The sequence below is a fragment of the Chelonoidis abingdonii genome, chromosome 2, assembly GCF_003597395.2.
Source record: "Chelonoidis abingdonii isolate Lonesome George chromosome 2, CheloAbing_2.0, whole genome shotgun sequence".
Classification (NCBI taxonomy): Eukaryota; Metazoa; Chordata; order Testudines; family Testudinidae; genus Chelonoidis; species Chelonoidis abingdonii.
This window is the reverse complement of record NC_133770.1, coordinates 35022325-35034701: the sequence shown is the minus strand read 5'-3', so window position 1 is coordinate 35034701 and position 12377 is coordinate 35022325. Positions and strand designations below refer to the sequence as shown.

At 39.1% G+C, this 12377-nt stretch overlaps 1 protein-coding gene across 2 annotated transcripts in view; it reads right to left on the bottom strand.

The window, feature by feature from the left end:
* The window catches only part of ODAD2 (outer dynein arm docking complex subunit 2), a 167924-nt gene extending 156478 nt beyond the window's left edge, over positions 1–11446 (bottom strand). For both annotated transcript variants that reach the window (XM_075062259.1, XM_075062260.1), the window contains exons 1-6: positions 11198–11446; positions 8338–8495; positions 6801–6996; positions 6099–6205; positions 5474–5610; positions 469–585 (exon numbers count right to left, since the gene is read on the bottom strand). In XM_075062259.1, coding sequence (XP_074918360.1) covers positions 469–585; positions 5474–5610; positions 6099–6205; positions 6801–6996; positions 8338–8495; positions 11198–11421 — 939 coding nt within the window. In that variant the 5' untranslated portion in view covers positions 11422–11446. The remainder of the gene's footprint in view (positions 1–468; positions 586–5473; positions 5611–6098; positions 6206–6800; positions 6997–8337; positions 8496–11197) is intronic.
* Between the last annotated feature and the right edge of the window lie 931 nt (positions 11447–12377).

Genomic DNA, 12377 nt, shown 5'->3' with positions numbered 1-12377 from the left:
TGGCACAGAAGGCCCATGGCTCCCCTTTTTGAGCTGCGCTCATTACCTCAGGCCACCTGTGGCTTTCAACCAGCTTCTCATTCAGCTGGTCCCTTTCTACAAGAGTCCCCAGATTCAGAGGATTCAGCTGACAACCTTCTCCTGCTGGTGACTCTCTGAATATACACAGCCCTCTACTTCCAGCTCATTCCCAATTGGTTGGAAGACAAGAGAGACTTGCCCCAACCACTCTGCAAGACTTTTGATCCCAGCACCTTAAACAAACAGTAATTGACTTCCTCCCAATCATTACATATTCTAGGGATTGCTTCCTTTATTTCCTAGATCTTTTGCATACATCAAAGCCTCCCAAAATCTTAAAGGGCCATGCCACATAACTGGGATGAGCTGACTGCTAAGCACTACTACTGATATGGGAGCACACTATATCACAATACAATATGTAAAATAACATCACAATATACATACCTGTTTAGCCATATTCTCTACAAATTTTGGTGATCTTTCCCTTAATAATGTTATAAGATCTTTACATATGTCACTTTTTCTCTCATAGTCAATATCATCTTTCTCCTTTCCTCTACCCTTAAAAAAGGATACAATTTTAAATTATTATTATTTCTTTCATAATAGTTTTCTCTCTGTAAGGTAAATACTATTAAGGAACATAGGTCCCAAACTTGCAATGATCCTCACACATAGAGCCCCCAGGGTCCACTCACATGGAACTCATTGCATGATCAGCATCTTAGACCCTGTCCTGCAAATAGTTACTACTACATGTGTTGCTTTGTGAGTAGTCCTATGGAAAAGGACTTAGGGGCCATATGAGAAAACCAAATGAACATGAGCCTCTAGTATGATGCAGTGGCTAAGAAAGCTAGGATGCATAACCAGAGGAATAGCAAGTAGAAATATGGATGGGATATACCACTGTATATAGCATTAGCAAGACCATTAGTGGACTATTGTGTCCAGTTCTGGTGTTCATACTTTAAAACGAATGGTGACCAATTGGAAAGGATATAGAAAAGAGCTACAACACTGATTTGAGATCTGGAAAGCCTGCCTTACAGTGAGAGACTACAGAAACTCAATCTGTTTACAGCTGATCACAGAGAAGATTAAGAGGTTGTCATAAACAGATGGTTAAGGGTTAATGTCTCTTTTACCTGTAAAAGGTTAACTAGCTCAGTAAACCTGGAACACCTGACCAGAGGACCAATCAGGAGACAAGATACTTTCAAATCTCGGTGGAGGGAAGCCTTTGTCTGTGCTTTGGGGTTTTTTCTTTGTTCTCTCTGGGTTCTAGAGGGACCAGACATGTATACAGACCCTTCAATTTTCTGAAACAGCCTCTTTCTGTTCAATTTAGTAAGTACCAGTTAGAAAGGCAGTTTAGTCTTTTGATTGTTTTCTATTTGCAAATGTGTAGTTTGCTGGAAGGATTGGTATCTCTGTTTGCTGCAACATGTATTTGTGCTGGAGAAGATTCTCTCTAGTGTCTATAAGCTGAAAGACCCTGTAACGTTTTCCATCTTGATTTTACAGAGATAATTTTTACTTTTTTTTTCTTTCTTTATTAAAAGCTTTTCTTTTTAAGAATCTGATTGGATTTTTTTTATTCTTGTGTAAGACCCAAGAGAGGGGGTCTGCATTCACCAGGGAATTGTGGGAGAAAGGAGAGAAGGGGGGAGGAAAACCTGCTTTCTCTCTGTGTTAGGATCACTGTCTCTCTCTCAGGGAGAGTTGGAGGGGGAGAGAAGGGGGGGAAGGTGAATTTCCACTCTGTTTTAAGATTCAAGGAGTTGAATCACAGGGATCTCCAGTGTTACCCAGAGAGGGAAATCTGGGAGGAGAAAAGGAATGGGGGGAATGGTTTATTTCCCTTTGTTATGAGACCCAAGGGGTTTTGGGTCTTGGGTCCCCAGGGAAAGGGTTTGGGGGCCAGAAAGTGTCCCAAAACACTATATTTTTGGGTGGTGGCAGCTCTATCATTTCTAAGCTAGTAATTAAGCTTTAGAGGGGTTCATGCAGGTACCCCATCTTTTGGACGCTAAGGTTCAGAGTGGGAATCATACCTTGACAGAGGTGACTTAACAATGTTCTATAACTTCCTACATGGGAGAAGATTTCGACAGAGTGCTCTTAATTTAGCAGACATAAGTATAAACAAAAATATATGAGATAAACGTATCTCACAGAGCTGGAAGGGACTCTGAAAGGTCATTGAGTCCAGCCCCCTGCCTTCACTAGCAGACCAAGTACTGATTTTACCCACATCCCTAAGTGCCCCTCAAGGACTAAACTCACAGCTAAAGGGATAATGGCTGGAAGCTAAAACTAGACAAATCCAGACTACAAATAAAGCACACATTTTTGATAATAAGGATAATTAACCATTGGAGAACCTTAAATAGGGATAAGAACGAGGAGTACTTGTGGTACCTTAAGAGATAAACAAATTTATTTGGGTATAAGCTTTGTGGGCTAAAACCACTTCATCAAGATGCATGCAGTGGAAAATACAGTAGGAGAACATGAAAAAATGGGTTTCCATACAGCTGTCACGGACTAATCAATTAAGGTGGACTATTATCAGCAGGAGAAAAAAAATTTTGTAGTGATAATCAGGAACGGCCCATTTCCAAAACAGTTGACAAGAAGGTGTGAGTAACAGTAGGGGAAATTAGCATGGAGAAATAGTTTTTAGTTTGTGAATGATCCAGTCCACTCCCACTCTTTATTCAAGCCTAATTTAATGGTGTCCAGCTTGCATATTAATTCAAGTGCTGCAGTGTCTTATTGGAGTCTGTTTTTGAAGTTTTTTTTGTTGAAGAACGCCACTTTTAGATTCTGTAATTGACTGTCCAGAGAGGCTGAAGTGTTCTCCAACTGGTTTTTAAATGTTATAATTCTTGACATCTGACTTGTGTCCATTTATCCCTTTGTGTAGAGACTGTCCAGTTTGGCCAATGTAACATGGCAGAGGGGCATTGCTGGCACATGATGGCATATATCACATTGGTAGATGTGCAGGTGAACGAGCCCCTGATGTGTGGCTGATATGATTAGGTCCTATGATGGTGTCTCTTGAATAGATTAGTGTGGACAGACCTGGCAATGGGCTTTGTTGCAAAGAATAGGTTCCTGAGTTGTGTTTATGGTGTGTGGTTGCTGTTTAGTATTTCCTTCAGGTGGGGGCTGTCTGTAAGCAAGGACTGGCCTGTCTCCCAAGATCTGTGAGAATGAGGGATGTCCTTCAGGATAGGTTGTAGATCTTGATAATGTCTGGAGAGGTTTTAGTTGGGGGCTGAAGGTGATGGCTAGTGTGTTCTTACTGTCTTTGTTGGGCCTGTTCTGTAGTAGGTGATTTCTGAGTACTCTCTAGGTCCTGGCGGAAAAAGGAATAGCTCAGTGGTTTGAGCACTGGCTCCCTAAACCTTGGTTTTATGAGTTCAATCCTACAAAAGGCCATTTAGGGATCAGGGAGGGGAATTTGTCATGGAGAGTACTTGGTCCTACTAGTGAAGACAGAGGACTGGAGTCAATGACCTTCCATTCTATGAGATAGGAATATCTCTGTCAACTGTTTCTTCACTTCAGCAGGTGGGTATTGTACTTTTAAGAACACTTGATAGGGGAGAGATAGCCCAGTGGTTGAGCATTGGCCTGCTAAACCCAGGGTTGTGAGTTCAACCCTTGAGGGAGCCACTTAAGGACCTGGGGCAAAAATTGGTCCTGCTAGTGAAGGCAGGGGGCTGGACTCAATGACCTTCAAGGTCCTTTCCAGCTCTAAGAGATAGGTATACTCCAATTATAAATAAAAAATCTTGTAGGTTTTGTCTCTGTCTGAGGGATTAGAGCACATCATATTTTAGAGCTTGACTGTAGACAATGGATTGTGTGATGTGGTCTGGATGAAAGCTGGTGGCAGGTATGTAAGTATACGCGGTCCAGTAGGTTTCTGGTATAGGGTGGTGTTTGTGACCAGCACTTATTAGCACTGTAGTGTCCAGGAAGTGGATCTCTTGTGTGGACTGGTCCAGGTTGAGGTTGATGGTGGGATGGAAATTATTGAAATCATGGTGAAATTCCTCAAGGGCTTCTTTTTCAGGGTCCAGATGATGAAGATGTCATCAGTGTAGCGCAAGTAGAGTAGTGGCATTAGGGGATGAGAGCTGAGGAAGCATTGTTCTAAGTCAGCCATAAAAATGTTAGCATATGGTGGAGCCATGCGGGTACCCATAGCAGTGCCACTGACTTGAAGGTATACATTTTCCCCAAATGTGAAATAGTTATGGGTGAGGACAATGTGATTGATTCTTCATCACTTGAAGTCCTAAAAGCAAGAATGGATGTCTTTCTAAGATATGCTGTAGCTCAACCAGAAGTTATGGACTTGATGAAGGAATTACTGAGTAACATTTTAAAGTTTGTGTTATGCAGGTCAGATTAGATGATGGTAATGGCCCGTTCTGGCCACAAAATCTATTACTCTGTTATTTCAGTGGGACTCATAGTAGTAAGCACTTCATCCAGTAGAATGTGTTTAGAAGATCATGCCCGTATTTATAGCTGGGGCAAAAAATGTATGCATTTTTTTCCTTAAAAATCTGTGAAACTTTGTGTGGGTTTTATTCTTTATTATACTTGGCCCAAACTCTTATATTTTTATACAAGCAATCATCATAAGAAGAGAGAAAAATAATTTGGGACTGGGACTCAGGAAGGAGAGGGTGCAGTAACCTTGTGCAGTAACTGTAGTTCTTCAATGTGTGTGTCCCTATGGGGGCTCCACTTTAAGTGACATGCGCCCCACATGCCTTCATTCAGAGATTTTCATTAGCAGTGTCCGTTCAGCCTGCACATGTGTCCTACATGTCCTTGTGCCCCACATCATGGCTATATGGGACTGCACAGACAAACCACCCTCTACCACAAAATCTACCACAAAGTTCTACAAGGAAACTCTGAAGTACAGGGGAAGGAGGGAAGCTAGTGGAGCACCCATAGGGACATATATCTCAAAGAACTACAGTTACTGCACAGGGAGAGTAACCTCTTCTTCTCTGAATAGTGTCCTTATGATTGCTCCACTTCAGATGACTCCCGAGAGCAGTATACTCATGGCAAGGAGGGAGCTACAGAATCAGGTCCAGAAATGAAGATGGAACCACACAGCCAACTGCCACACCGAATCTAGAGGCATGGACCAAGGCATAGTGCTTAGAGAAGGTATGTACTGAAGACCATGTAGTGGCTCTGCAGATACTGGAACATCTTTAAGTAATGCCATAGATATTGATTTTGACCTATTAGAGCATGCTAACACTGTGAAAGGAGGTAGAAAGCTGGCCACATACTCTAACACAGTGGTTCCCAAACTTGTTCCTCAGGCAGGACTCATCCATTTTTACATACAGTACTCAAGTTTCTGTTATCCCAGATTTGAGTTTTTATTGTTACTTACCCCATTTAAAAACACTCCTGCTGTGCTGCAAGTGATATACAAAGGATCGGTGTCATGTGGTTTAACAATCAAATAACAAATTTCCCCATGGACTTGTCTCCAAGGTGGGGCTCGACATCCATTGGAGAATTCATACTCTGCAACAAGAGTGTTTTTGTTATTTTTAAAAATATATTGCTATTTCTAATATTAAGACCTGAATAGATTTTTAATTATAAAATACATACAAATTAAGGTCCCAATCCTTCAACCCTTACTTATGTCAACAATCTGAACTGATTTAGGACTTGATCCTGCAAAGTGCTGAGCATTCCAGCCTGATGCAACAAACCACTTAAACACATGTGCAGCGCTTCTCAGGACCAAGCCTTTAATTAGTCCCACTGAATTCAATGGGAAATGAATAGGGATTCTTTATGTAAATCAAAGTTGAAGAATTGAGCTCCATATCTGTAGGTACATGCTGTTCTATATCATTACTTAAAAATAGAAATACGCATTTTAAATCAGTAAGAGATAATGAATGTATTTTAACATCTACATGAAAAAAAAATGTATTATATTTAATGTATATGTACAAATGTAAAACATGATAAAACAAAAACATAAAAAGTAGAATTTTAACCTGATGTATATTCAAGAGATTCCAGCACAGTATCTTCTCCTTCTCCAGAGAAATGTTTGAGCAGATTCACTTCATTTTTTACAGCAGCTGGACTTAATCTCACCTCTCTGTAATTAATAGAAAATGGTCTAAAATCTAATAATAAAAATAGATTTTCAAAAAATAATCAGACGATTGTATAAAGGGATTTTGCTCTTTCCTTTCACTAGCTTCAGAGTAGTGGAAAAATAACTAAAAATAGGCAAACAGCTATTTAGTGAAATTTTAGTTTCACAACTAAAATGAAACTGTTATAAGTCTGACAAATTCAGTATAATCTTTTGGGTACTTTCATAATGAAACGAACAACTCTATTAAAATGTTTTAATTGCTAGTGTATTATTTATTTATATATATGATATTGAGTTGCTTTCAAATACAGAACATATGCACTGCATGCATATATATGTATACACACACACACACACTTTCACACACACATATTTATACTCATATTGTTAAACCTCCAGAAAAGATCTTTCATTTCAGCAACTTTTCCTGGTTTTCATAAATCAATAAAGATAATTACTTTCATACCTCTTTTGAGTGATTTCTCCATATCACACCAAAAGCACATGTTTTGGGTTAAAATGAATTTAACTTAAAAACAAAACAAAAAATTTACTGGCTAAAAATGGACAGTTTAATTTGCAATGCGCTTACTGTGAAATATGTTTTAAAGAACTGTTAAGTAGTTGCATATCCAGCTGTTGAAGAAGAAGAGAGATCTTCATTTTAACCTCTGTATCAGGATCATCATCTTTTTTCATTCTGTCCAGCAAGCGCAGCATAGACGTATCTTCTCCTTCAATGGTCGCATATCCCGGGCCAAGAATTTTCACTATAGGATCTCTATTGGCTGAGAAACATTGTCAATATAGAGATAATGATACTTTAAAACTGATCTTAAAGGATTTTTAAAATCCTTCATTGCCAAAGCATTTTAACAATGCTAACTTATAATATGAACACATTTAATTTTAAAAGATAGATAATGGGTTCCTTAACAGGTTTAAAATGTTACTGTTTTATCCTGTAGGAGTAAATGATTTCACATCACTTTACTGTGATTTGAAATACATTAATATACCAGTTTTTAACAAAATGAAAACAAAATTCAGGTAAAACAAACAAGTAATAAACAGAAGCTGTCTTCTGGTGAATAAACATTGATATTTACCTCTTGACTCAATAAATCTAAAACTTTCTGTTATGTCAGTATTTACCTTCAGAGATAATAAAATTGGACGATGGCCCAAACATCAAGTCAATGGGCTCAATTCACAGAAAAGCCATCATTACGGACGTTTGATTTAGCATAAAACAATGTCTTAAAAGATTTGTTGGCAACAATCCCAATGATTCCATAAAAGGCCCAGCTATCACTTGCTCAGGATTGCCAGCTGTCCTATACAATGACCAGTGACACAACTGTGTGTCAGCTGGTTTTATAAACTACTCTTGTTCTCAGTAGCCCAATGAGTGACAGTATTCTTACACAGGTGCATAGCAGTTGCTGGCATGATCCCTGTGTGTGCCTTTGCTGTGTGAGCATTTTACAAATCAGGCCCAATACATCTGTGGCTGCATGAGAATTGTAGCTAACTTGTTTTCTACCAATTTCACAAATGAATGTTACTCAGATCTTGCATCCCTATAGGTGTCTAATTTAGCACACTTAGGTGCTTTTTAGTCACAGTTTGTGTACAAGGAACTGGATATGACCCAATAACTATACTGTTACATATTTTCTAAAACCATTCATCAGAAAGATCTGAAAATGTTCATAGCCATGAACTTCTTAAGCATAACATATTTTTGTTGGTTATTTTTAATAAATTAACATTATAAAAGGGAGATTACGTTAAAAGTACAGAAAAAAACTATTATTAGCTTCTGAGGATACATTTAGTATGCCAAGATTTGAATATATGATCTGCTATAATTGTTGAGATACCAATCAGTACACATGTATCTTTATATGTAATTCAATGTTAACATTATTCCAGAGCTCTGTATCACTCACTTCAGTGAAGGTAAACAAATAAAAAAATAGAAGTTTGTTGGTTCATCACATCACTATTTTCAACCAATCTCTCATAAGCCAAAATTTGTACTGAATAACATATAACATATGTGTTTCTTTCTTTCTCTTATTTTTTTAAACATTAAAATTCAAGGGCAAGAAGGAGAAAACAACCTTGAAGGCATGCCTGTGCTTCCTTTAACTTTTTTTCCATAGCCACATGTAGCAAACGAGAGAGTTGGCCAAAACTGCGTACTCTGATAGTTGAGGCAGCGAGGAGAAGCAATGGTTGACCATCTTTGTCTCTTTCTTCTGACTGAACAGTTGTTCCACTAGAAGAATAAAATGATACTTCATAAAGAGAGAACTTTTATTAAAGGAAAATTTTAGGTAGAGTCCAACTCTGAGAATGCTGCTCAAAGCTCTGAATCAAAAATGGACCATGTCTCCTAATTTACATTCCCCTTTCTATTTACTAATAGACCATGTTGACTTGCAAAATCAAAAGAGCTCACAGAAAGAAATGTTAGGTTGCTGTACCTTACTTATCAAACTAAGCTCTATCAATTAAATATATATTAATATATTACAGTTGGCAACAGAAATACACATAAGAATATAAGAACAGCCATATTGGGTCAGACCAATGGTCCATATACCCTAATATCCAGACTTCCAACAGTGGCCAGTGCCAGATGCTTCAGAGGGAATGAACCAAATAGGGTCATTACAGCTGTCATCCAGTCCCATCTTCTGGCAGTTGGAGGTTGACAGACACCCAAAGCATGGAGTTATGTCCCTGACCTTCTTGGCTAATAGCCACTGATGGACCTACCTTCCATGAACGTACCTGTTTCTTTTTTGAACCCAGTTATACTTTTGGCCTCATAACATCCCTTGGTAATGAGTTTCACAGGTTGATTGTGTGTTGTGTGAATACTTCCTTTTTTTCATTTTACACCTTCTGCCTATTAATTTCATCAGGTGACCCCTAGTCCTTGGTATTATGTGAAAGGGTAAATAACACTTCCCTATTCACTTTTTCCATACCATTCATGATTTCATAGACCACGATCATATCCTCCCCTTAATCGTCTCTTTTCTACCCTAAAGAGTCCTAGTCTTTTTAAAATCCCATCGCATGGAAGCTGTTGCATACCCCTCACCATTTTCACTGCCCTTCTCTGCACCTTTTCCTATTCTACTATACCTTTTGTCAGATGGGGTAACCGAAATTGCATGCAGTATTCAAGGTGTGGGCATACTATGTATTTATATAGTGATATTATGATATTTCTAATTTATTATCTATCCCTTTCCTAATGGCTTCTAACATTCTCTCTGTTTTCAAAAAAATATCCACAGTGACTCCTAAATCTCTTTCTCAAGTGGTAACAGCTAATTTAGATCCATCATTTTGTATGTATAGTTGAGATTATTTTTTTCCAATGTGCACAACTTTGCACTTAGCAACAGTGAATTTCATCTGTTATTTTGTTGTCCACGCACTCAGTTTTGTGAAATTCCTTTGTAACTCTTCCCAGTCAGCTTTGGACTTAACTATCTCGATTAATTTTGGGAAACATCTGCAAATTTTGCCACCTCATCATTTACCCCCTTTTCAAGATTGTTTATGAATATGTTGAACAGCACAAGTCCCAATACAGCTCTTTGGGGGATCCCACTATTTACCTCTCTCTATTGTGAAAACTGACCATTTATTCTTACTCTTTGTTTCCTATCTTTTAATCAGTTACCAATCCATGAGAGGACCTTCCCTTTTATCCCATGACTGCTTACTATGCTTAATAGCCTTTGGTGAGGGACCTTGTCAAAAGCTTTCTAAAAGTCCAAGTGCACTATATTCACTGGATCACCTTTGTTCACATGCTTGTGGACCCACTCAGAGAATTCTCATAGATTAGTGAGGCATGATTTTCCTTTATAAAAGGAATGTTTATGTATGTGTCTGATAGTTTCAACCAATTTGCCTCATGCTGAAGTTAGGTGTAACAGCCTGTAATTGCCAGGATTGCCTCTGGAGCCTTTTTAAAAAATAGGTGTTACATTAAGCTACCTTTCAGTTATCTAGTACACAGACTGATTTAAGCAATAGGTTACATATCAGATAGTAGTGCTGAAATTTCATGTCTGAGTTCCTTCAGAAATCTTGGGTGAATACTATCTGGTCATGGTGACTTATTACTGTTTAATTCATCAATTTATTCCAAAAAAGTGTAACTGCCCTTCTCTTTTCAAAGCTGTAGCACAGTTCATTTAACATGGCTACAACATAGTTGGCTTGGCTCAACTATGTTGTAACTGGGTGCATCAATACAGTTATAATTACACTGCGGACAGGACCTAAGATTCAGTGGGTATAATTATATAGGACTTTTTTGCCTTGTTTTTTGCATCTCATTTCAAGGTACGGTGACTCAGGATATGTCTACACAGCAACTAGACACCTGCGGCTGACCTGTGCTATCCTGACTCAGACTCATGGGGCTCGGGCTCTTGGGCCCTCCCACCTTGCAGGGTGCTAGAGCCCGTGCTCAAGCCTGAACCCAAAAGTCTACAGAGCAGTGAAACAGCCCTGAAGCCTAAGCCCCATGAGCCCAAGTCAGCTGGCCAGGGCCAGCCATGGGTGTCTAGACGTACAGTGTGTAAAACACCTGTGCCTGGCCTACATTAGTGCCTCCTTCATTGCTGGCACTGGCAGGTCTGCACCAGCACAAGACATAGGGTGTGAAAATTCCTAGAATAGACAAAGACAAATATATTCGCCCCAGTTCAGTAAGAAACTGGAGATTAGGTTTCAACACACAGCTGTGAAGTCACAATCTAGGTGCTACAAATATTTTCAGAGTCCTTTGAGGAAAAGTTATAAATCAGAATACAAAATGTCCAATGTAACAAACTAGGAGAAAAGAAATACAATAAAAAGAGCAAACTCCTTACACAAAATTAGCACAATTATTTTCTTTGCAGTTCATCTTTAGTATGTTTAAAAACCATTGCCATTCAGACCCACCTGATCTCATAACCTAATTCAAATATTGAATAATCCAATTGTGTTTTCCATTCAAGTGGTTCTCTGAAGACAAATACTGCTTCTTGAGGATGTCTAGAGCTGAAGTTCTCTGCAAACTTAATTATGTCATTTAGAAGAGATTCATTCAAAGGGGTGAGTTCTAGTGTACCAGTTCCAGAACCAGCCGAGGTCCATTGAGCTGCTCTTGTCAGTGCCACTCCCATGGTTTCAGCTAATATCAAGAATGTGTGCCTTAGCAAATAAATAGTTTATTCTTTAAATATGTTTAAGATCCCAAACTATTAAAAGAATACATTTGTAGACTTAATAGTTAGCGATAAGCATCTTTGGGCCTGATTCAGTTAATTCAATGGAGCTGCACCAGCAATGAGGGGAATAGGCTTGCTAATGTTATATTAAAAAGAATGAGGCTACTTGGGGAAAATTCTGTTAATTAACCATACTAATAACATTTCAAAAAGTGCAAAGCAAATAGGTTCTGTTCTGTATGCAATGGGATTAAGAGATTTTTTTGTCATCTTTAGGGTCCTTCGCTTTTAGTTTTTATTCTAATTTTGCCTGGGAATGTATTGGTTGATATTACTACAAAAATAAAAACAGGTGAAAATCAGTGCAAAAAACTTAATAATTTTAGTGTGTCAAATCTTTAAACCATTATCTGCTAACAGCTTGAAATATCTACGTGGTGAGCATGAGATTCATCATTACATTCAGATGCGCACGCACTTCAGAGCTTGCATGCAGGCCTGTTTGTTTATTGTATGTATCTTCTAGACCAGTGGTTCTCAAAGCCAGTCTGCCGCTTGTTCAAGGAAAGCCCCTGGCAGGCCGGGCCGGTTTGTTTACCTGCCGCTCTGCAGGTTCGGCCGATCGTGGCTCCCACTGGCCGTGGTTTGCTACTCCAGGCCAATAGGGGCTGCAGGAAGGGCAGCCAGCACATCCCTTGGCCCACACTGCTTCCTGCAGCCCCAATTGGCCTGGAGTGGTGAACCGCAGCCAGTGGGAGCCGCGATCGGCCAAACCTGCGGATGCAGCAGGTAAACAAACAGGCCCAGCCTGCCAGGGGCTTTCCCTGAACAAGCAGCGGACCAGCTTTGAGAACCACTGGTCTGGACTAATACAAAGCCTTACTTCAACAGACAGCTTTGCATATACACAC